At 39.1% G+C, this 26,407-nt stretch overlaps 1 protein-coding gene across 2 annotated transcripts in view; it reads left to right on the forward strand.

Moving 5' to 3' along the window:
- LRRC28 (leucine rich repeat containing 28) overlaps nt 1-26,168 on the forward strand; it is a 135,750-nt gene extending 109,582 nt beyond the window's left edge. For both annotated transcript variants that reach the window (XM_003277538.4, XM_003277539.4), the window contains 2 exons: nt 386-545; nt 25,889-26,168. In XM_003277538.4, coding sequence (XP_003277586.1) covers nt 386-545; nt 25,889-25,961 — 233 coding nt within the window. In that variant the 3' untranslated portion in view covers nt 25,962-26,168. The remainder of the gene's footprint in view (nt 1-385; nt 546-25,888) is intronic.
- Nucleotides 26,169-26,407: the final 239 nt, after the last annotated feature.

A 26,407-nucleotide genomic window follows, 5' to 3' on the forward strand; every position in this document is an offset into this window, starting at 1 on the left:
AAGTCAGTTTTAGTCGTCAGTTCCAAAAATTCTCTGACTCTTATTAAAGTTTGCAAAATCCTCTTTGGGTGAATTAACCCTTTTTGATCTTTGTTCTTAAAAAATATTTTATCTCACTTATTCCTTGCCTCTACCTCAGGACAGCTTCTGGCTCTTAAAATGAATGACTTTGTGTTTTCTTTTAGTATCAAAAATATTTTTAAAAATCTTTCATTTTCAAATGATGTTAGATTTTTATTCAGTGTGTATCAATCAGATAACATTGTTCAACATGAAGTACTTTTAAGTAACTGAACTTATTTGGTAACAAATAAATATTTTAAGAAGCCTAGTTTAAGGAAGTCAGGTTTTTTACTCGTGCGTGTGATTTTCTCTTGTGTTCCAGATTTGAACTTTCTGTCTCCAATCTCATTACCCAGAAGTCTCCTGGAGCTGCTGCACTGCCCTCTGGGGCACTGTCATCGGTGTAGTGAGCCTATGTTTACCATCGTCTACCCCAAGCTCTTTCCCCTGAGAGAGACGCCAATGGCAGGGCTGCACCAGTGGTAATCATGCCTAAGTGGGCACCAGGGTTTACACCCAGGCAAGGGGTGCCGGGTGGGGAGGGGAGAGGCTGTGCATGAAAGCATTAAGTCAGCAGTTTTAAAGGGGCATGACATGCTTCCTGAGAAACAGCTAAATGAAACGATGCTCACTTTCAACAGCACAAGAAAACTGGATTTGCCTTTATTAATTTTTTGGTCATGTGCTGGACAGTTTTGTTGTATATATTATTTAGAGGAGCTCATTCTTTGTGAGAATGTTTTCCTGCTGTTTCCCTATTCACAGTAGCCTTTAGGCAATAAGGGATGCGAGAAAAAAAAATGTGTTATATAACGGGATGAGCCCAGCTCTTTTGCTTAGTTGGTGTTGCTAACTGAAAATGTGTGATTGAGTTCTCTGTGTGTGTGTGTGTGTGTGCATGTGCACACACATTTCTGTTTTGAATTTCTAACCCTTCCAAGTGGCATTTTCATGCCACTCTTTATTTCTTGGCATATTGCCTTGAATTTGCTAAGAATGTTCACTAAGTAAAACCCCAATAGTGCTACTTTAAAAAAAGAATAGTCGTTAAAGATAGGCTCTCAAATGAAAAATTCCCCATTTGCACAACCTTAGTTTATGGGCTTCCTAAATTTAGGAAACTAAATTTAAACTTTTTCTAAGTTTGAATTTTTTAAGTAAAAAAAAAAAGTACTATAGTACCTCATTTATCACCATGAAATGTATTTCATATGAGTAAATTTTCCACATAACTGAAGCCATTATCCCTCTTTCAATGCCAAAAAGCATTTTGCTTATAATCATGTTAATAGAAACCTTTCCAAGATTTTCTTTCCCTCCTTCGTTTCTTAATCCATGCAAGATAGGCAGTATGGGGCAGTGTTCAGAGCGTGGACTTTGCACCGGACAAGCCTGGCCCTTCTGTTGTGAGAATGTGGGCAGGCTGTGGGACTTCTCAAAATGGGGATACAACAGCCTGCGTGGCAGGGCCATGTGAGGCTTGGCAGATGAGAAAGGCACACACCTGGCACGTAAGAGGTATTCAACAAATGGTAGTTACCATTTACATAGCTCTACTCACTCCATCCCAAAACCATGTTTATCTTTTTCTTCCTCTGGATAATCCTGTTTTGCTATATTTCAATCTTCTGTATTTTTAATGTTTCCTGCTTACAGGAGCCCTCCTCCAAATCTTTCTAATTTTCTACTTCTAAGGTGATCAGATAACCAGATTTGGTGGAATTGCATTTAAATTAGAATAAAAATAATTGAATTGGGTTCTGAGTGTATTACTACATGAATAAAATTAACAAATAAAATAGACACGTTTATGAGAATCTTACAGTGGTGCAGTGCACAGGCCCTGATTCCAACTGCACAAGGCCATCTCAGGCAACTTACTGATCATCCCTGAGCTTAGTCTTTTCATCAATAGAATGGGAATAATAATAATATCTATTTAATAAGGTCATTGTGAGAATTAAATGTGATCATCCCTGTGAAGAGCCCAGGATGGTGTCTGGCAAGTAATAAAAAGCAAATGTTAACTATTATTCTATTTTTGTAGTTCAGAGACTTTTTATTTCTTATTTTTGCTGTGTTTTTAGCAAATTGTCTTTAGCAAGATATCATCACAGGAAAATCTTAACTAATTCATTAAACTACAGTTCAAACCTTTGTGCATTGTTATTATACAATTTCCTATAGAAGACATTTCCTTGTTGAAAATATGAAAATGTAAATAAAATGATAGGGTCAGGATGCTCAGTAGCCAGTCAAATTCTGAATACCTGTTTTTAAAATTAAACTTTTTTAATCATGGCAATTCATTTACGAAAATAAAGTAGATCCTTCAAATGAAATCACTTTTATGTTATCTTTATATGAAATTTGGGGAATTTAGTCAGTACTTGCATTTTCCATTTACTGTTTAATTTCCTTGCTACAACTTAGAAATGTAGTGTGACTAATCTATTGTTTCAGAACATAAATATTATTAATTTCATAAAATGAGTATATGAAGTACATAGGACTAAGGCAGTGTCCTTTTCTTGCATAAAGCCAGAGTGCCTCTGTTTATAGCGGAGATGAAATGCAAGATACAAACATGGCTTTCTGTGGGAAGTTAATGGTAGGGTCTGAAATTGAGAGTTTGTGGCTTTCATTCAGCCCACCAGGCTGTGCTCCTTCCCATGTTGCCATGGAGATTGTATTAAAAGCATCGGCTTCAGTTTCTACCATAGTCTTAAAAGTACTTTCTTTTGTAATTGAAAACCAAATACTTGAATCTCCAGTAGCCTGTTGCTGAAAATATTTTTTTAATATCATAAACTCTAAAAGATCTTTCTAAGTTTTCCAATATATTCAGTTGTTTGCATTGCTTGTCATAAAATACATTATATCAGCCAATATCTAAATTAATGTGAACATCTGGCATTATTTCAAAAAGGAACATATTGAATATTCTTCTAAAATACCAAATTCAGTGGAAGTGTTAGTTTCAACCTAAATTTAATACAGAGTGAAGTAAAAAGAAATGACAGTATTTTGCATAAACAGTAAATACCCAAACTTTCAAATATATATAGCAAAGAAGAATAGCTAGTAAATTCATGACTTTTGATCCTGTAGGCATAGCAAATTTTTATTTTCAAAACTTATTGTTCATTTATTAAAATGGAGAACTTCAACGTAGAAGATTATTTCTTAGTAAAATAACATGTGTCTCTTTTCCCAAGCATGTATGGGTCTCACAAGTTCCGTATTTCCCAATAGGAAACCAGGCTACCCAAAGTTTTTCAGGGGCATTGGATTAGTTTGCTAGGGATGCTGCAACAAAGTGCTACAAACTGGGTGGCTTAAACAACAGAAATTTATTGTATCTCCGTTTTGGAGGCTGGAAGTCCAAGATCAAGGTGTCAGCAGGGTTGGTTCCTTCTGAGGCTGTGAGGGAGGGATCTGTTTCAGGCCTCCATGGCTTGTAGATGACCATCTTCTCCCTTCGTCTCTTCACATCATTTTCCCTTTATGAATGTCTGTCTCTGTGCACAAGTTTTCTCTTTTTATAAGGACACCATTCGTATTGGATTAGGGCCTACCCTAATGACCTCATCTTACCTATTATATATACAAGGACATTGTTCCCAAATAAGGTCTCTATATTAGTCAGCACAGGCTGCCATAACAAAATGGCAGAGTGGCTTAAACAGCAGAAATTATTTTTCTATAGTTCTGGAGGAAAGAAGTCTGAAATCAAGGGGCCAGCATGGTTACGTTCTGGTGAGGGCTCTCTTCCTAGCTTGCAGGCAACCAACTTCTTATCGTCTCCTTACATGGCAGAGAATGTCTCTTCTTATAAGGGCACAAATCCTATCATGAGGATCCCACCTCATGACCTCATTTTAACCAATTATCTCCCAAAGACCTCCTCTCCAAATGCCCTCACATTGGGATTTGGGCCTCAACATATGAATTTAGGAAGGAAACAGTCCAGTCCATAATAGTCACATTATGAGGTACTAGAGGTTAGGACTAAAACACAGGAATTTTGGGGGCTATACAATTCAACCCATAACAGTCTACGCTCTGGCCCCACTGAGATAAGAAAAAAAAAATGTTTTCTCCTGCTCTTACATAGTCACTCAATACTGAATATAACACTGAATGCTTCACTTCTTGTCACCAAAATTTGTGGGAAGTTCTCCCCACCAGCAACGAGTCAGTTCGCCGGTAGACACTAGCTGGGTGTCCTGTAAGTCCATCAGTTTCTAGACACTATCTTACTGGAGATAGCATTAGATCCCACAGGTTAAGGGCTCAGTCCCACAAGACTGCCTCCACTTAAGATGCTAGTTGCAAGTTGTAGATTATCACCTGTACTTCTGACCAACCAGCTATAAAATCAGGGTTCCCAATACCTCCTTCTCATGTTCAGTTAATTTGTTAGAGTGGCTCACAGAGCTCATGGAAATACTTAACTGTTTTATCTGTTGTATTCTGCTGTGACAGAGTAATTGAGATTGGGTAATTTATAAAGAAAAGAGGTTTATTTGGCTGATGCTTCTGGATGCTGGGAAGTCCAAGATTGAGTGGCCACGTCTGGTGAGGGCCATCTTGCTGCATCATAACATGTCAGAAGGTCAGCGGGCACAAGAGACAAAGAAAATCAGACCAAACTTGTCCTTTTCATCAGGACCCCCCTCCCACAATAACTAACCCACTCCTGTGATAATGGCACTCATGAGGGCAGAGCTCTCATGACCTTATCACCTCTTAAAGGCCTTACCTTCTAATATTGTCATATTGAGAATTAAATGTCAACATAAACTTCGGAGGGGACATTCAAACCATAGCACTTGAGTTTACTGGTTTATTATAAAAGATACAGGTGAACAGCCAGATAGAAGAGACGTATAAGGCAAGGCTTGTGGGAATAAATATGGAACTTTCATGCCTTCTGTGGGCATGCCATCTTCCAGCTATCCCAGAGCTCTCCAAACCCAGTCCTTTGGGCTTTTATGGAGGCTTCATTACATAGGCATGATTAATTAAACCATTGATGACTGGTGATTGGCACAACTTTCAGCCCCCCTCCCCTCCCCAAAGGTCAGGGATGGGGCTAAAAGTCCCAACCCTCTAATTATGTCTTGGTCTTTCTGGTGACCAGCACACATCCTGAAGCTACCTAGGGATTCCCCAGCCACCAGTTGTCTCATTAGCATATGAATGATACTCTAATCACTTAGGAGATTCCAGAGTTTTAGGGGCCATATGTGAGGAAACAGGGTCTAAGACTAAATATATATTTCACAATACCACATCCTCCAAAACTTATGTCCTCACATGCAGAATAAATTCACCCCATCCCATGCCCAGAAAGTCCTAAACCTATTTCAGCATCAACTCTTAAGTTCAAAATTTCAGCTTAAATATCTAAATCAGGTATGGGTCAGGACATAATTCATTCTGGGGCAAAACTCTCCAGCTATGAACCTATGAAACCAGATAACAATTTATCTGCTTCTAGCATGTAATAGTGGGACAGGAATAGGATAGACATTCCTGTTCCACAAGTGAGAATGCTAGAAGGAAGAAAAGGGGTCACAGGTCTCAAGTCTAAAATCTAGAAGGTGAAATTCCATTAGATTTTAAGGCTTAAGAATAATCCTCTTTGGCTCCACACTCTGTTCTCTGGGCCCAGTGGGGTGGCAATCACACCCCCTTAGTCCTGGATGAATCAAAGAGGTTGCCCTGCCCCTGGAATTGAGAAGGCTGCCCTACCCTTGGGCTTTTTCTTCTCTTTAAGGATAACATATGTTTGCATCGAGGTAGTTCTTTTGGCCATCCTGCCTAAAATCCCAGAAGTCTGACAGTACTTCTTCATCTCATCCCATTTCTGTCCTGTTCAGTACAAGCTAGCAGTATTTTTGCTGAAATAGTTGATGATCCACAAGTCACATACCTAATCTGTTTGCAAACCATTGTCCAGCCACGCTGTTGGTGTTCTTTCATGTTTTGCAATATGAATAGGCTGAGAATTTTCCAAATCTTCAAGTTCTGGTTCCTTATGCTTAATAATAATGTGCTCAATTTATCTCTCTCCTCTTGTATTTTACTCACATCTATAAGCAGCAAGAAGAAACCAAGCTGTGCCTTCAACACTTTGCTTAGAAATCTCCTCAGCCAAATATCCAAGTTATCACTTACAAATTCTGCTTTCCATCCAACAGAACACAATTCACTCAAGTCCTTTGCTACTTTATAACAAGGATCACCTTTCTTCCAGTTTCCAATAATACATTCCTCATTTGCAGTCTGAGAACTTGCCAGCAGCATCTTTAACATTTTTATTTCTAGCAACATTCTGTTCCTGACAATGTATTTTCTAAGACATTAGAAACTTTATAGCTCCTGCCTTTCTTTTGTGAGCCCTCACTAGATTCTTTATTTCTCCCAATAATCTATTTTCTATCACACACCTCATAACTCTTCCAGCCTCTATTCATTACCCCATGTCAAAGCCACTTCCACATTTTTAGGTATTTGTCACAGCAGCATCCCACTTCCTGATAGCAAAATGTCTCACATTGAAAGAGAGAGAATGACTGATTTTAAGAAATTGGCTCACACAATTGCAAAGGCTGGCAAGCTCAGAACTGTGGGGCAGACTGGCAGCCTGGACGTTGAGGTAAGAGTTGAAGTTGCAGTGTTGAGTCTGAATTCTGCGGGGCACCAGGCTGGAAACTTAGGCAGGGATTCTTTATTGCAGTCTTAAGGAGAATACCTTCTACTTTTTTGCTCTTAAGGCCTTCAACTAATTGGATGAGGCCCACCCACACTGTGGAGGGTAATCTGCTCAACTCAGAGTGTACTGATTTAAATGTTAATCATATCTTTAAAAAATACCTTTACAGCAACAGCTAGGCTAGTATTTGACCAAACAAATGGGCTCCATAGCCTAACCAAGTTGACACATAAAATTAACTAAAAGGTCTTACTTTAATCACCAGGGTATTTTGAGACAGGAACTGTAGATAGGCTGGTATCCCAATGGTTCTTCCCATATTGCTGGGTTAAGCTTTAGTCATAACAGGTAGTACAGAGTGCATTCAGGCTTTATTGCTGTGTTTTCTCTGCTTTTGTGTAATAAGCCATGGTGTGCAATGGAAGAACCAGTAGTCCTAGGGATAAAGAGATCTAGTTTGGAAGTTGAGCTGTATTACTATTCTTAGTACTGTGAGATAGGTACTATCGTTAAGTTGAATCATACAAGTCATATGCATATGTTCCAATCTGTGATATCCCTTTTACAGGGCAAACAGGTACAGGAAGATTGCAAACTGGGCCAAGGTGTCATAGCAGAGCTGGGATTTGAACCCACGTGTGTGTGTGTATGGTTTGGGTATTTGCACTAAAACGTACAGAAGGATGGAGCTCCAACTCTTTACTATGAGTATCTTGGGAAGGGGGGAATGTGGAGTTATGAGGTAGTCAGGTGGAAGGGGAGCTTTCATTTTCAACTCCATATACTTGGGATATAATTTTACAAATCTACAAAACAATATTTGAAAAAAGTTATTTCTAGAGGCATTGAAAAAGCCCTTTGCCTAAAACTGTATACATGTTAAAAAAAGAAAAGATTGTTATGGCAAATTTTTTTGTTCAATTAAAAATGTTTTTAAGCAAGTTGCATAAAAGATTGCATAGTGTGATCCAGTCTTTGTCAAGCAATTATAGGTGTGAATATATGTGTGTATCTATGTGCACATATATAGTAAATACATGCACATACACACATATTGAAACCATTGTATGTATATAGAAAAAGTCTTCGGAAGGACTCATACACCAAAGTAACAGTGGTTTCCTTTGAGTAGTGTTAAATTTTTGTAACAAACTGGTATTGATTTAGAAATTAAAAATATTTTCAATTATTAAAACATGAGTATGCCAGGTGCCTGTAATCCCAGCTACTGGGAGGCTGAGGCAGAATTGCTTGAACCCGGGAGGCAGAGGTTGCAGTGAGCTGAGATCGCGCCACTGCACTCCAGGCTGGGTGACAGAGCAAGACTCTGTCTCAAAAACAAAAGCAAAAACAAAACATTAGTATGCCAATGGCTTCTTGTAAAAAAAAATTTTCAGGTTACTTCCAAGTAACTCAAAAGACTCATCATCTTGTTTATTAATTTATCCAGTCGGTCAGAAAACACACTTTGAGCATCTACTGCCAGCCGGGCGCTGTGGTAGGTGAGGGCACCATGGGCTTCAGTCAGGCCACTTTCAAGCTCAGATTTGCATAGCTTGGTTCTTTCAGGAATTCTTGGTCTTCTGGGCCAGAGTGATTCTATGAGAGTGCCACATGTCTGAGTGATTGTTGTGCCTTTAGATAGAGACCTGTTTGTTAGAGGGCCTGCAAAACTGACTTGGTCTTACAGTTTCCTTTTGTCTTTCAGAACAACTAATAATCCCTTCTCCCACTCACTAGTAGTTTATTTTTAAAATAAGCTCTTTTATATAATTCTTATCTGGTTTCCTCACTTATAAAATGTTTCATATTTCCTTACCCTTGCTTTTTGTGGCCATTGCTTCTTTGAAGCCAAGTAATATCAGTCATACCAACACTATTTGCCTACTCATTTTGGGGATTTTTTTTTTCCTTTTGGCAGAAGCCTATTCATTGGCACCCTCTTAAAGTGACTTATGAAATTTCCCACAAGTGAAATAGTCTTCAAAAATTTAAGTAAATTGTTCTTAACTGTTTCTTCCTCCTTATAACATTCAAAAATTATTTGTTGACCATCTGTCATGGGCTGTGCTCTGCAGTAGGTACTGAAAATTCTGCTTTGACCCCACCACCTAATTCTTTTCTCAGACATATCTCATTCCTAATGTCTAGGGCAAGGGCACAATCAAGAAAGAAGTCTGCTTGACATTTCTGTTTCTGTTTCTGCACACAGAATCTTCCTATGAGAGACAGTCACTACTAACATAAATGCAGCAAGCAGATACAATATGTTATTAGATGATTCCTGAGTAAGTTAATATGTACACAAGCTCAGGATTTTAACTTTGTCTTATAAATACTATTTTTTCTTTTGGCTTGACTTTCTGTATGAGTCAAATATATGCTTTGTGTTTTTAATCAGGAAACATATTTGCAGAAAAAATCCCACATTTCTTATGATTTTTGTGGGCTCCAATATGTGCCAACAGCATTGTGATTCGTTCTTTTAAGGAATAGTGGTATTTCTGTATTTTAAAACCAAGCTGAAATGCTCTTTCTTCTGCCTTGCCTGTAAATATGCTCAGAGATTCTAAAGCAACAAATGTCATGTCTGATGTTCTTTGTAGAATTTATCAGCATCTTTTTCTTAACTGTAGAGCTTATTGCTTAGCTCAAAGTGTTTCCCCAGACCTCTGATGTCTCCGGTGCCACAGTTCTGGATTTTAAAGGACTTAACCAGCATGAATCCATTCTTAAGGCAGCAGATTTGTTGGTGTACTTGTAATAACTCAGATTATTAATACAAGCAGATATAATATGTTATTAGATGAGTCTCCCAAAAGCAAATAAGTACACAGCCTTGGGATTTATTTGTTGCACAAATATGATACCTCCAGGTTACTCCACCCCCATGAGCTTCATAAGGAGTTAATGATGATCCAAAGGACATTATCCTTTAATGAGTGTAAATCCCGTATCTTCATGGAATTGAATGCTTTTGCTTGGAAGCTGTTTTAGTCCATTCTTATGCTGCTGTGCAGAAATACCCAAGACTGGGTAATTTATAAAGGAAAGAGGTTTAATTGACTCACAGTTCCACATGGCTGAGGAGGCCTCAGGAAACTTACAATCATGGCTCGAGGGGAAGCAAACATGTCCTTCTTCACATGGCAGCAGGCGAGAGAATTGCGAGCAAAGAGGGAAAGGACCCTTATAAAACCATCAGATCTCATGAGAACTCACTCACTATCATGCAAACAGGAGCATGGGGGTAACCACCCCCCATGATTTAATTACCTCCGACCAGGTCCTTCTCACGACACATGGGGATTATGGGAATTACAATTCAAGATGATATTTGGGTGGGGATGCAGCTAAACCATATGAGAAGCTTTATTTTTAAAAACTAAATGGCTGTGGTATGAAATGTATCCCTTGTATGAATGATTTGCATTTAACATAATTATCTTTTGATCACTGTGTTAAGTTTCATCAGCTAATCCCCCAAAATGCACTTTTTGTGTCTGTGGTTCTTTTCAATTGTGATTTATTCAAATGTATACATCCTGGTATAGCATAAAAATTATTGGAACTAGGGTTCTAACCAACTTCATTTTTTTAATTATTTTTAAATTTTTTTTTCATTTCTAATTTTTGTGGGTACATAGTAGATATATATATATTTATGGGGTACTTGAGATGTTTGAAATAGGCATGCAATGCATAATAATCACATCATAAAAGTCACATTCCCTCAAGCATTTATTCTTTGTATTACTAACAATGCAATTATACAATTTTAGTTACTCTAAAATGCACAAATTACTGATTGTAGTCACCCTGTTGTGCTATCAAATACTAGGTCTTATTCATTCTTTCTGATTACTTTTTGTACCCATTAACCATTACCCAACCAACTTTAATTTTTTAAAATTAGAGGTAATGCAAAAATATCTAATAACTCAAAATTTACAGAATTTCCTGAGTTAAGAAAAAAAATTCAAAAGTGATGCTTGCCTTTTTGCTTTCCTAAAGATGTCATTTGAAAACAAGTCTTCTGTTTTGATGAAGTTAAATTAATCCATTTCAATTTTATAGTAATGCTTTTTGTGTTCTAAGAAATCTTTACCTACCCCCAAGGTCATGAAGCCTATATAATTCTCTGTTAATATAATTATATTATAATTCTCTTTTCCATTCACTTGATCTGTGTCTATCTCTTAGTCAATAGAAAACTGTCTTAATTACTATAGTCAGATTATGGTAGGCCTTAATATCAGGTTGAGTGATACTTCCACTTTCCTTTTCCCTTTCAGGATTGTTTTAGCTACTCTAGGCCCTATACTTTTCCACTGATTTTTAGAATAAATTTATCTTTGTCTCCAAAAAGCCTTATTGAGATTTTCATAAGAATTGCTTTAACTTTATAGATTAATTTGGAGACAGTTGACATATATACTATATTGAGTTTTCTAATGTGTGAACATGATGTGTCTCTCCATTTATTTAGGTCTTTTACTTCTTTCATCAGCATCTTATAATTTTCAGCATATATATCATTAAACGTTTTCCTAAGTTTATATCAAAATATTTCACTTTTTTGTGTGCTTATAAATGATACCGTTTTAAAAAGTCAATTTGCATGTGTTCATTGTTAGCATATGGGAATGTTAATGATTTTCATATTTCGATTGTATATGTTACAGCCTTGCTGAACTGGCATATTAGTTCTAGGAGTATTTTTTGTAGATGCCTTGGGGTTTTCTGCATAGAAAATCATGTCATGCTGTCTACTAAGGAATAGTTTTTTTTCTTCCCTTCCAATCTGTTTGCCTTTATTTCTTTTTCTTGCCTTACAGCAGTGGTTAGAACTTTGAGTACTATGCTGAGGTTGTGAAAATAGACATCCTTGCCTTGTTCCAATCTTTTTTTTTTTTTTTTGAGATGGAGTCTCGCTCCATTGCCCAGGCTGGAGTGCAGTGGCGCAATCTCGGCTCACTCTGCCTCCTGGGTTCACACCATTCTCCTGCCTCAACTCAGCCTCCCAAGTAGCTGGGACTACAGGTGCCCACCACCACGCCCAGCTAAATTTTTTTTTTTTTTTTTTAGTAGAGACAGGGTTTTACTGTATTAGCCAAGATGGTCTCTATCTCCTGACCTCGTGATCTGCTCGACTCGGCCTCCCAAAGTGCTGGGATTACAGGCGTGAGCCACCACACCCAGCTGCCTTGTTCCCAATCTTAAAGGGGAAACACTCAGCATTTCACTGTTAAGTATAATGTGTTAACTATAATACTATATATAATGTGTTAAGTATAATATAATTTTAATCTGTTAAGTATAATGTGTTAACCCTACTGATAAGTAGGGGTTTTTGGTATGTTCTCTTTATTAAATTAAGGAAGATTTCCTCTCTATGTAGTTTGCTGAGAGTTTTAATCAAGAAAAAGTGTTCTATTTTGTTAAATGCTTCTTCTGAGTCCATTGATACGATCATATGGTTTTTCTTTTGCCTGTTGATATGGTGGGTGGTAACTGATTATCAAATATTGAACTAGCCTCACACGCCTGGAATAACTCCCACTTGATCATGATGTGTAATTCTTTTTGTACATTTCTTTAATTTGTTAATACTTTGTTGAAGATTTTAAAATCTTTGTTCATGAAAGATACTGGTCTGTAATTTTCTGTTTTTGTATTATCCTTGTCTGGTTCTAGAGTCAGGATAATACTGGCCTTACTAAATGAGTTAAGAAGTGTTCCTCTTCTTCTGCTTTTTCCTGAAGAAATTGTTTAAAACTTTTCAAAAATTTATTTTTTTTACTGTTTGTTAAAATTCTCCAGTGAAACCATCTGGGCAGGGAAATTTGTTTTCTTTTTTAAATTATAAATTCAATTTATTTAATGGTTGTAGGACTATTCAGATTGTCTATTTCATCTCAGTAGAGTTTTGGTAGTTTGTAGTTTTCTAGACACTGGTCTGTTTCTTCCAGGTTGTCAGATTTATTAGTATAAGGTTGTCCCTGGTATTCCTATACATCTTTTTAATGGCTGTAGGATCTGTGGTGATATCACCTGCTTCATTTCTAATATTAATTCGTGTGTTATCTCTTTTTATCTTTGTCAGTCTTGGTGAAGATTTATCAGTTTTATTGTTACTCATAATCCTAGTGATTGATTTCATTGGTTTCTCTTCTTTATTATTTACTATTCTTCTGCTTGCTTTGGGCTTATTTTGTTCTTTTTTTAGGTTTTTAAAAGCTAAAAGAGAAAAGGGGATATCACTACCAATCCCACAGAAATACAATCTACCATCAGAGAATACTACAAACACCTCTATGACAATAAACTAGAAAATCTAGAAGAAATGGATAAATTCCTCGACAAATACACCCTCCCAAGACTAAACCAGGAAGAAGTTGAATCTCTGAATAGACCAATACCAGGCTCTGAAACTGTGGCAATAATCAATAGCTTACCAACCAAAAAGAGTCCAGGACCTGATGGATTCACAGCCGAATTCTACCAGAGGTACTAGGATGAACTGGTACCATTCCTTCTGAAGCTATTCCAATAGATAGAAAAAGAGGGAATCCTCCCTAACACATTTTATGAGGCCAGCATCGTCCTGATACCAAAGCCTGGCAGAGACATAACCAAAAAAGAGAATTTCAGACCAATATCCTTGATGAACATTGATGCAAACATCCTCAATAAAATACTGGCAAACCGAATCCAGCAGCACATCAAAAAGCTTATACACCATGATCAAGTGGGCTTCATCCCTGGGATGCAAGGCTGGTTCAACATATGCAAATCAATAAATGTAATCCAGCATATAAACAGAACCAAAGACAAAAACCACATGATTATCTCCATAGATGCAGAAAAGGCCTTTGACAAAATTCAAAAACTCTTCATGCTAAAAACTCTCAATAAATTAGGTATTGATGGGACATATCTCAAAATAATAAGAGCTATCTATGACAAACCCACAGCCAATATCATACTGAATGGGCAAAAACTGGAAGCATTCCCTTTGAAAACTGGCACAAGACAGGGATGCCCTCTCTCACCACTCCTATTCAACATAGTGTTGGAAGTTCTGGCCAGGGCAATCAGGCAGGAGAAGGAAATAAAGGGTATTCAATTAGGAAAAGAGGAAGTCAAATTGTCCCTGTTTGCAGATGACATGATTGTATACCTAGAAAACCCCATCGTCTCAGCCCAAAATCTCCTTAAGCTGATTAGCAACTTCAGCAAAGTCTCAGGATACAAAATCAATGTACAAAAATCACAAGCATTCTTATACACCAATCACAGACAAACAGAAAGCCAAATCATGAGTGAACTCCCATTCACAATTGCTTCAAAGAGAATAAGATACCTAGGAATCCAACTTACAGGGGATGTGAAGGACCTCTTCAAGGAGAACTACAAACCACTGCTCAATGAAATAAAAGAGGATACAAACAAATGGAAGAACATTCCGTGCTCATGGGTTGGAAGAATCAATATTGTGAAAATGGCCATACTGCCCAAGGTAATTTATAGATTCAATGCCATCCCCATCAAGCTACCAATGAGTTTCTTCACAGAATTGGAAAAAACTACTTTAAAATTCATATGGAACCAATAAAGAGCCCGCATCGCCAAGTCAATCCTAAGCCAAAAGAACAAAGCTGGAGGCATCACGCTACCTGACTTCAAACTATACTACAAGGCTACAGTAACCAAAACAGCATGGTACTGATACCACAACAGAGACATAGATCAATGGAACAGAACAGAGCCCTCAGAAGTGATGCCACATATCTACAACTATCTGATCTTTGACAAACCTGACAAAAACAAGAAATGGGGAAAGGATTCCCTATTTAATAAATGGTGCTGGGAAAACTGGCTAGCCATAAGAAGAAAGCTGAAACTGGATCCCTTCCTTACACCTTATACAAAAATTAATTCAAGATGGATTAAAAACTTACATGTTAGATCTAAAACCATTAAAATCCTACAAGAAAACCTAGGCAATACCATTCAGGACATAGGCATGGGCAAAGACTTCATGTCTAAAACACCAAAAGCAATGGCAACAAAAGCCAAAATTGACAAATGGGATCTAATCAAACTAAAGAGCTTCTGCACAGCAAAAGAAACTACCATCAGAGTGAACAGGCACCCTACAGAATGGGAGAAAATTTTCGCAACCTACTCATCTGACAAAGGGCTAATATCCAGAATCTACAATGAACTCAAACAAATTTACAAGAAAAAAACAAACAACCCCATCAAAAAGTGGGCAAAGGACATGAACAGACACTTCTCAAAAGAAGACATTTATGCAGCCAAAAAACACATGAAAAAATGCTCATCATCACTGGCCATCAGAGAAATGCAAATCAAAACCACAATGAGATACCATCTCACACCAGTTAGAATGGCCATCATTAAAAGGTCAGGAAACAACAGGTGCTGGAGAGGATGTGGAGAAATAGGAACACTTTTACACTGTTGGTGGGACAGTAAACTTGTTCAACCATTATGGAAGTCAGTGTGGCAATTCCTCAGGGATCTAGAACTAGAAATACCATTTGACCCAGCCATCCCATTACTGGGTATATACCCAAAGGACTATAAATCATGCTGCTATAAAGACACATGCACACGTATGTTTATTGCAGCACTATTCACAATAGCAAAGAGTTGGAACCAACCCAAATGTCCAACAACGATAGACTGGATTAAGAAAACGTGGCACATATACACCATGGAATGCTATGCAGCCGTAAAAAAGGATGAGTTCATGTCCTTTGTAGGGACATGGATGAAACTGGAAAACATCATTCTCATTAAACTGTCACAAGGACAAAAACCCAAACACCGCGTGTTCTCACTCATAGGTGGGAATTGAACAATGAGAACTCATGGACACAGGAAGGGGAACATCACACTCCAGGGACTGTTGTGGGGTGGGGGGAGGGGGAAGGGACAGCATTAGGAGATATACCTAATGCTAAATGACGAGTTAATGGGTGCAGCAAACCAACATGGCACATGGATACATATGTAACAAACCTGCACATTGTGCACATGTACCCTAAAACCTAAAGTATAATAATAAAAAAAAAGAATAAATAAATAAATAAAAGCTAAAAGAGGACATTTATAGCACTAAGTACTTACATTAGAAAAGAGGAAAAGTCTCAAATCAATAATCTAGGCTTCTTTGTAATGTAAGCATTTAGTGCTATAAATTTCCCTCAGCACTACTGTCTCTAGCTGTGTACCAAAATCTTTGATTTTTGAATCGTATTTTCATCTTCATTCAGTTTGTGTATGTTTTAAGTTCCTTTGAGATTTCCTTTTTGACCTATGGAAGTGTGGTCTTTTGATCCATGGGTCAAAGAACTGTGGTGTTTAATTTCTATATGTTTGAAGATTTTCCTCTTGTCTTTTTGTTGTCAAACTGTTGTAGAATAGTTTGATTCTATTATAGTCAAAGAACATACTCTATGATTTTTCTTTGCTTTAAACTTAAATTGTTCTTCATTCTGTAGTTTCCTGGTAGAAATATGAGTTATTGATTTTAGACCTTTCTTTTCTAGTATGTGTGTTTAGTACTGTAAGTTTTCCTTTCCGTACTGCTTTGGCTGCATCCTATTACTTTTTGATGACTTGCATTTTATTTTCACTTAGTTGAAAAAAAACTTGTTTTATACTTTAAGTTCTAGGGTACATGTGCACAACTTGCAGGTTTGTTACATATGTATACATGTGCCATGTTGGTGTGCTGCACCCATTAACTCATTATTTACATTAGGTATATCTCCTAATGCTATCCCTCCCCCCTCCCCCCACCCCACAACAGGCCCCAGTGTGTGATGTTCCCTTTCCTGTGCCCATGTGTTCTCATTGTTCAATTCCCACCTATGAGTGAGAACATGTGGTGTTTGGTTTTCTGTCCTTGCGATAGTTTGCTGAGAATGATGGTTTCCAGCTTTATCCATGTCCCTACAAAGGACATGAACTCATCCTTTTTTATGGCTGCATAGTATTCCATGGTGTATATGTGCCACATTTTCTTAATCCAGTCTATCATTGATGGACATTTGGGTTGGTTCCAAGTCTTTGCTATTGTGAATAGTACCACAGTAAACATACATGTGCATGTGTCTTTATAGCAGCTTGATTTATAATCCTTTGGGTATTTACCCAGTAATGGGATTGCTGGGTCAAATGGTATTTCTAGTTCTAGATCCTTGAGGAATCGCTACACTGTCTTCCACAATGGTTGAACAAGTTTACAGTCCCACCAACAGTGTAAAAAGTGTTCCTATTTCTCCAGATCCTCTCCAGCACCTGTTGTTTCCTGACTTTTTAATGATCGCCATTCTTACTGGTGTGAGATGGTATCTCATTGTGGTTTTGATTTGCATTTCTCTGATGGCCAGTGATGATGAGCATTTTTTCATGTGTCTGTTGGCTGCATAAATGTCTTTTTTTGAGAAGTGTCTGTTCATATCCTTTGCCCACTTTTTGATGGGGTTGTTTCTTCTTTGTAAATTTGTTTGAGTTCATTGTAGATTCTGGATATTAGCCCTTTGTCAGATGAGTAGATTGCAAAAATTTTCTCCCATTCTGTAGGTTGCCTGTTCACTCTGATGGTAGTTTCTTTTGCTGTGCAGAAGCTCTTTAGTTTAATTAGATCCCATTTGTCAATTTTGGCTTTTGTTGCCATTGCTTTTGGTGTTTTAGACATGAAGTCTTTGCCCATGCCTATGTCCTGAATGGTATTGCCTAGGTTTTCTTCTAGGTTTTTTATGGTTTTAGGTCTAACATTTGAGTCTTTAATCCATCTTGAATTAATTTTTGTATAAGGTGTAAGGAAGGGATCCAGTTTCAGCTTTCTGCATATTGCTAGCCAGTTTTCCCAGCACCATTTATTAAATAGGGAATCCTTTCCCCATTTCTTGTTTTTGTCAGGTTTGTCAAAGATCAGATGGTTGTAGATGTGTGGTATTATTTCTGAGGGCTCTGTTCTGTTCCATTGGTCTGTAGCTCTGTTTTGGTACCAGTACCGTGCTGTTTGGTTACTATAGCCTTGTAGTGTAGTTTGAAGTCAGGTAGCGTGATGCCTCCAGCTTTGTTCTTTTGGCTTAGGGTTGTCTTGGCAATGCAGGACCTTTTTTGGTTCCATATGAACTTTAAAGTATTTTTTTTCCAATTCCCTGACAAAAGTCATTGGTAGCTTGATGGGGATGGCATTGAATCTATAAATTACCTTGGGCAGTATGGCCATTTTCACAATATTGATTCTTCCAACCCATGAGCACGCAATGTTCTTCCATTTGTTTGTGTCCTCTTTTATTTTGTTGAGCAGTGGTTTGTAGTTCTCCTTGAAGAGGTCCTTCACATCCCTTGTAAGTTGGATTCCTAGGTATTTTATTCTCTTTGAAGCAATTGTGAATGGGAGTTCACTCATGATTTGACTCTCTGCTGTTGGTGTATAAGAATGCTTGTGATTTTTGCACATTGATTTTGTATCCTGAGACTTTGCTGAAGTTGCTTATCAGCTTAAAGAGATTTTGGGCTGAGATGATGGGGTTTTCTAAATATACAATCATGTCATCTGTAAACAGGGACAATTTGACTTCCTCTTTTCCTAATTGAATACCCTTTATTTGTTTCTCCTGCCTGATTGCCTGGGCAGAACTTCCAACACTGTGTTGAATAGGAGTGGTGAGAGAGGGCATCCCTGTCTTGTGCCAGTTTTCAAAGGGAATGCTTCCAGTTTTTGCCCATTCAGTATGATATCGGCTGTGGGTTTGTCATAAATATCTCTTATTATTTTGAGATATGTCCCATCAATACCTAATTTATTGAGTTTTTAGCATGAAGGGCTGTTGAATTTTGTTGAAGGCCTTTTCTGCATCTATTGAGATAATCATGTGGTTTTTGTCTTTGGTTCTGTTTATATGCTGGATTATGTTTATTGATTTGCATTTGTTGAACCCGCCTTGCATCCCAGGGATGAAGCCCACTTGATCATGGTGGATAAGCTTTTTGATGTGCTGTTGGATTCGGTTTGCCAGTATTTTATTGAGGATTTTTGCATCAATGTTCTTCAGGGATATTGGTCTAAAATTCTCTTTTTTTGTTGTGTCTTTGCCAGGCTTTGGTATCCGGATGATGCTGGCCTCATAAAATGAGTTAGGGAGGATTCCCTTTTTGTATTGTTTGGAATAGTTTCAGAAGGAATGGTACCAGCTCCTTCTTGTACCTCTGGTAGAATTCAGCTGTGAATTTGTCGGGTCCTGGACTTTTTTTGGTTGGTAGGCTATTAATTATTGCCTCAATTTCAGAGCTTGTTATTGGTCTAGTCAGGGATTGAACTTCTTCCTGGTTTAGTCTTGGGAGGGTATATGTGTCCAGGAATTTATCCATTTCTTCTAGATTTTCTAGTTTATTTGCGTAGAGGTGTTAATTATAGTATTCTCTGATGGTAGTTTGTATTTCTATGGGATCAGTGGTGATATCCCCTTTATCATTTTTTATTGCATCTATTTGATTCTTCTCCCTTTTCTTCTTTATTAATCTTGCTAGCAGTCTATCAATTTTGTTGATCTTTTCAAAAAACCAGCTCCTGGATTGATTGATTTTTTGAAGGGTTTTTAATATCTCTATCTCCTTCAATTCTGTTCTGATCTTAGTTATTTCTTGCCTTCTGCTAGCCTTTGAATGTGTTTGCTCTTGCTTCTCTAATTCTTTTAATTGTGATGTTAGGGTGTCAATTTTAGATCTTTCCTGTTTTCTCTTGTGGGCATTTAGTGCTATAAATTTCCCTCTACACACTGCTTTAAATGTGTCCCAGAGATTCTGGTATGTTGTGTCCTTGTTCTCATTGGTTTCAAAGAACATCTTTATTCCTGCCTTCATTTTGTTAAGTACCCAGTAGTCATTCAGGAGCAGGTTGTTCAGTTTCCATGTAGTTGAGCAGTTTTGAGTGAGTTTCTTAATCCTGAGTTCTAGTTTGATTGCACTGTGGTCTGACAAACAGTTTGTTGTAATTTCTGTTCTTTTACATTTGCTGAGGAATGCTTTACTTCCAACTATGTGGTCAATTTTTGAATAAGTACGATGTGGTGCTGAGAAGAATGTATATTCTGCTGATGGGGTGGAGAGTTCTGTAGATGTCTATTAGATCCGCTTGGTGCAGAGCTGAGTTGAATTCCTGGATATCCTTGTTAACTTTCTGTCTTGTTGATCTGTCTAATTTTGACAGTGGGGTGTTAAAGTCTCCCATTATTATTGTGTGGGAGTCTAAGACTCTATCTAGGTCTCTAAGGACTTGCTTTATGAATCTGGGTGCTCCTGTTTTGGGTGCATATATGTTTAGGATAGTTAGCTCTTCTTGTTGAATTGATCCCTTTACCATTATGTAGTGGCCTTCTTTGTCTCTTTTGATCTTTGTTGGTTTAAAGTCTGTTTTGTCAGAGACTAGGATTGCAACCCCTGCCTTTGTTTTTGTTTTCCATTTGCTTGGTAGATCTTCCTCCATTCCTTTATTTTGAGCCTATGTGTGTCCCTGCACGTGAGATGGGTTTCCTGAAGAAAGCACACTGATGGGTCTTGACTCTTTATCCAATTTGCCAGTCTGTGTCTTTTAATTGGAGCTTTTAGCCCATTTACATTTAAGGTTAATACTGTTATGTGTGAATTTGATCCTGTCATTATGATGTTCGCTGGTTATTTTGCTCATTAGTTAATGCAGTTTCTTCCTAGCATCGATGGTGTTTACAATTTGCCGTGTTTTTGCAGTGGCTGATATCAGTTGTTCCTTTCCATGTTTAGTGCTTCCTTCAGGAGCTCTTGTAGGGCAGGGTTGGTGGTGACAAAATCTCTCAGCGTTTGCTTGTCTGTAAAGGATTTTATTTCTCCTTCACTTATGAAGCTTAATTTGGCTGGATATGAAATTCTGGGTTGAAAATTCTTTTCTTTAAGAATGTTGAATGGTGGTCCCCACCCTCTTCTGACTTGTAGAGTTTCTGCTGAGAGATCCGCTGTTAGTCTGATGGGCTTTCCTTTGTGGGTAACCCGACCTTTCTCTCTGGCTGCCCTTAACATTTTTCCCTTCATTTCAACTTTGGTGAATCTGACAATTTTGTGTCTTGGAGTTGCTCTTCTCGAGGAGTATCTTTGTGGTGTTCTCTGTATTTCCTGAATTTGAATGTTGGCCTGCCTTGCTAGATTGGGGAAGTTCTCCTGGATAATGTCCTGCAGAGTGTTTTCCAACTTGGTTCCATTTTCCCCATCACTTTCAGGTATACCAATCAGACGAAGATTTGGTCTTTTCACATAGTCCCATATTTCTTGGAGGCTTTGTTCGTTTCTTTTTACTCTTTTTTCTCTAAACTTCTCTTCTCGCTTCATTTCATTCATTTGATCTTCAATCACTGATACCCTTTCTTCCAGTTGATCAAATCGGCTACTGAAGCTTGTGCATTCATCACGTAGTTCTCGTGCCATGGTTTTCAGCTCCATCCAGTCATTTAAGGACTTCTCTATATTGGTTATTCTAGTTAGCCATTTGTCTAATCTTTTTTCAAGGTTTTTAGCTTCTTTGTGATGGGTTCAAACTTCCTCCTTTAGCTTGGAGAAGTTTGATCTTCTGAAGCCTTCTTCTCTCAACTCGTCAAAGTCATTCTCCATCTAGCTTTGTTCTGTTGCTGGCGAGGAGCTGCATTCCTTTGGAGAGGGAGAGGCGCTCTGATTTTTAGAGTTTTCAGCTTTTCTGCTCTGTTTTTTCCCCATCTTTGTGGTTTTATCTACCTTTGGTCTTTGATGATAGTGACTTACAGATGGGGTTTTGGTGTGGATATCCTTTCTGTTTGTTAGTTTTCTTCTAACAGTCAGGATCCTCAGCTGCAGGTCTGTTGGAGTTTGCTGGAGGTCCACTGCAGACCCTGTTTGCCTGGGTATCAGCAGCAGAGGCTGCAGAACAGCGTATATTGCTGAACAGCAAATGTTGCTGCCTGATTGTTCCTCTGGAAGCTTCATCTCAGAGGGGTACCCAGCTGTGTGAGGTGTCAGTCTGCCCCTACTGGAGGGTGCCTCCCAGTTAGGCTACCCAGGGGTCAGGGACCCACTTGAGGGGGCAGTCTGTCTGTTCTCAGATTTCAAACTCTGTGCTGGGAGAACCACTACTCACTTCAAAGCTGTCAGACAGGGACATTTAAGTCTGCAGAGGTTTCTGCTGCCTTTTGTTCAGCTATGCCCTGCCCCCAGAGGTGGAGTCTACAGAGGCAGGCAGGCCTCCTTGAGCTGCGGTGGGCTCCACCCAGTTCGAGCTTCCTGGCTGCTTTGTTTACCTACTCAAGCCTCAGCAATGGTGGGCACCCCTCCCCCAGCCTTGCTGCTGCCTTGCAGATCGATCTCAGACTGCTGTGCTAGCAATGAGCGAGGCTCCATGGGCATGGGACCCTGCCAGTCAGGAGCGGGATATAATCTCCTGGTGTGCTGTTTGCTCATTGGAAATGCAGAAATCACCCATCTTCTGTGGCTCTCATGCTGGGAGCTGTAGACTGGAGCTGTTCCTATTCGGCCATCTTGGAACCACCAAAAATTTATTTTATTTCTCTTCAGATTTCTTCTTTCAGCTAGATATTTAGAATTAAGTTGTTTAATTTCCAAATATTTAGGAATTTTCCAGCTATCTTTTATTGATTTCTAGTTTAATTCCATTGTAGTTTGAGAACATAATTTGTATGATATCTTTTAAATTTTTTAAGGTGTGGTTTTATGCCCAGATTTTGTAAACATTCTCATTTAAGTGTTCCTACCAGTTTATGGCTCTAGCAGCTCTGTCCAGGTGGGCAAATCTCAGCTGTGACTTGGTATATGGTCCATGGGCATTTGAAAAAAAAATGTAGATTCTGCTGCTGTTGGATAGTGTTCTGTATGTCAGATTTTTAATTTATTGTGTTGTTCAGTTTTTCTGTACTTATACTAATTTTCTATCTAGTATATAAGTTGCTGAGAGTAAGGTATTGAAGTCCCCAATTCTATTAATGGATTTATCTATTTCTCCTTTCATCTCTCTTGTTTCTTAACAGCTTTATTGAGATAATTCACATATCATACAATTTCACCCATTTAAAGTATACAACTCAGTGTTTCTTAGTACATTCAGCAATATGCGCAACCCTCACCCTAATCCATTTCAGAACATTTTCTCACCCATACGGAAACCCTAAACATTTAGCTCTTGCCCCTGTCCCTCTGTCCCCATCATACCTAGCCCTAGGCTTATCTACTTTCTGTCTCTGTAGATTTTCCTGTCCCTGGCCTTTGGCTTGGGGGCTTGGGCTTTACTTGGAGCCAATTGCATCTGTGCCTGTTACTGGTTCTGGATTGGAGGCTTCTACAGCATCCTATTTAAGATATAGAGGGCAATAAGATACCCAGGGAACTTGCCAGCACTGCGTTGTTCCTCAAGTCCCACTGTCCCTAGGCTGTCTGCCTTCATTTTCCCTTTCAGAGCTTGCCTGTGCTTATTTGTTGTATTTTGTCCAGAGTATTTCAGATGTAGGGGGGAAGACCTGGGAAGAATGGGGCCTACCCCATCTTGGCAGGACCAGAAGTTCCACCAAAATATATTTTCCCCCAAAATCCAGAGGGATCCACTGAGTGTGTATCTGTTTCTCTGTAGTGGGCAGTCTGGATACAACTCTTCTTTTCCATTTGAAACTGCACTGATGTAGTAGGCATGTGAACTCTTGCAGGATTTTTCTCTCTCATCTCTGATAATCATGTATCTATTAAGGCATCAAGGGTGCTTGCTACTTCCAGTTTGTATTCCCCCTTGCAAATACATTTAGCCTTAGGGAAGAAAAAGACTCCTTGGCCCTCCTGGAGATTTTCAGGAGGTGGCTGAGCAGGGTCCGCCACCTTGGGTCCTCTCTGCATTCCCATTTACCCTCTGTCTAGAATCTGCAAGGGGAGTCTAGCATAGCTATCTCATCAGCTGTTGGCCTCCAATGAGTCAAGCCTTCTGTTAACCATTCCCAGGTGCTTAATGTATCATATTCTGAGGTATAGGTGAAGTACCCCTGTTGGCCTGATCCAATCTTACATTCATTCTTGCTGGCTAATGTACTTAGAATCCATTTCCATGTGTGCCCTCCAGGTTCCTGCTAATATAATTTGACAAGATCCTGCAACTCCGTCAGCGTGTACGTGATTTCCTCCAGGAGTAGACCTTGCAGTGATCTCTGGATCATGCTAGGATTTTACCCTTTTTGGCCCTAGAGGCGATGAGTATTGATGGTGGTGGGTCCTGAAAAGTTTTTAGGTAACCACCCCAGGGGAAGCCATTGAAACATTTTTACGCAAGGGAATGGTAGTTTTCGTGGAAGGTGGAAAGGTCTGTTTCTGATATGCAGAAATGTTTAGAGATGCTAGAGAGTGAAGGCTCTTAGATCTGTGCCTGTCTACAGGCTCCCATATCAAGTTTCAAGTTCCCACTCTTTCCCCACAGCACCTTTTACCTTAGCATAAGAAACTTAGCATAAATATATCTTTATCTGGCATGTACTCCTGAAACCTACATTTAGCCTCAGCCATGGCCCCTTGCAGCTTCATAAAATAAGGATTCGTTTAAGGCCACCATAAAAACTTTCTGATTCTCTGCCCATGCCTTGAGTTGAGATCTCAAGGCACTAAGCTTATCGTTTTCTTTTTGGAGTCTCTTCAGCACAATCAAAAGAAGCCATCTCACCCCACAAACTTGGAATCACCATGATGCCATAGCAATCAAGTGCCACAGCCACTTGCTTTCCCAATGCCTTGCCCTCCTGTTACCTTCTGTTCCAGTGATATTTGAATAACCATGATGCCACCACATACTACAGATTAGCAGGGTCCCACTTCTCTCTAGTAAGAAAGCCATTCATGTATTCGCCAGCCCAACCTCAGAATCTCACTTGGATGAGCTGCTTCATTGGGCCACTTCTCATAACACATACTATATTCATCAGGGCTGGAAAACAAAATGCACATTTGGCTGAGACTTTGAAGAGAAATTAATGAAGAAGGACAATTGGCTGAAGTTTGGGCAGGGTGCAGAGCACCCAGAAGGATATTGAGCACGCAGGGACTCACAGCAGTAGGAAGCCCTTACCATGCTTAATCCTTGGGCCTGAAGGGCAAAGGGAGCTCTGGAGCCTGGCGAGAACCAGAGGTGGCAAAGGGGGCCTGCCTGATAGGAGCTCCAGTCCCAGGGTTAGAGAGGGAGTGGGGTGGAAATACTCAACCTTCCTTCTTCCTGCCCTTCAGCCCCCTGCTGGTGCCTCCTGCTGGTGCCTCTCACTGGCCTAACCAGAAGCCGGAGTTGAGGCAGCTTTGCTGGTGAAGTCTACAGAGGTCCCCTTCCTGGGCCACAGAGAAAGGTGGACTGTGTTGGGGGTGAGGAAATAGAAAACAATCAGCACAGGGGGTCTTGTGGAAACAACAAGAGACTCTTCTCCCTCTACCAGAGGATAGCACTTCTGGCAGGAAAACAAGGCATCTAATAGCTGGAGCTGTCCAGAGTGGGTCGGAGGCCCCTGGGGCTCGTGACTCACTGCACAAAGGTGCCCAAACCTCTGATATGTGGGAAGACCTTTGAACTGTATTATTCAGATTCTGAAATGACCTCTACAAGCAATCTATGATAAATTCCTTAAAATTATGTTGTTTAAGCTCTGTGGTATATATGTGTTCTGGCTAAATTGGTGACATTTTCTGTTATGTGATTTTTATAATGGACTTCAATTCTGTGATTGCACTGTTGGTTCTAGTAAGCAGAATTCGAAACATAACGTGGAAAAGGTTTTTTTTTTTTCTTAGTTTCTACTTTAGGGATAGTATATCTTCTGAACGCTGCTATTAAAATGAACATTCACATGTACATACTTCACCTGATTCCAGTGTTCAGTTTGAAAAGGAAATTTAAATTTCTATTATGCAGTTTGTTGACAATGGCTAATCCTCCATTTTAACAAAGAAAAAAAGTTTCCAACAGAAAGAATCAGAGACTTTAATCTTGAACTCACAGCGTTCTTCTCTCCCTTTTTCCCCTTCCAGGAAGACAACTGTTAGTTTTGTGGCTTACTGCTGCTCCACCCAGTGTCTGCAGACTTTTGACCTGCTGAGTTGATAAACACTCAAGAACCTCAGGAGCGCTGCCAGCTTGACGCTGGGGAATCCAGCCAGTCCAGCACACTCTTCCATCCTATCCTGTCCAATGCGGGGGCACTGCAGAACTCTCTGGAAGTGTCATGATTGAGCTTCAGAGCTGAAATGCCTTCACCCTTCCCCCAAGTTGGAATATATCCTCCCCCACATTAAGGACCCGTTTGTCTTCTGTGTTTTTCCTTTTTATGTGAGTGTGTCTTTTACACAAACTGTTTAGATTGATGGGCCTCCCCAAATCTAATTTAAAGCAAGTTTCAGGTCCCTGGAGAACAGTGATTTGATAGTCTAGCCAGATTCCCTTTTGAACACACATACCTTCAGTGATGCTTCCTCTCCTCTCCCTTGCTCTCCCCAGAGAGTTATTTCCCCGAGGCCACATTCTCCACAGTGTCTCCAGTGGAAACTTGG

The sequence above is a fragment of the Nomascus leucogenys genome, chromosome 6 (assembly GCF_006542625.1).
Source record: "Nomascus leucogenys isolate Asia chromosome 6, Asia_NLE_v1, whole genome shotgun sequence".
NCBI classification, from domain to species: Eukaryota; Metazoa; Chordata; class Mammalia; order Primates; family Hylobatidae; genus Nomascus; species Nomascus leucogenys.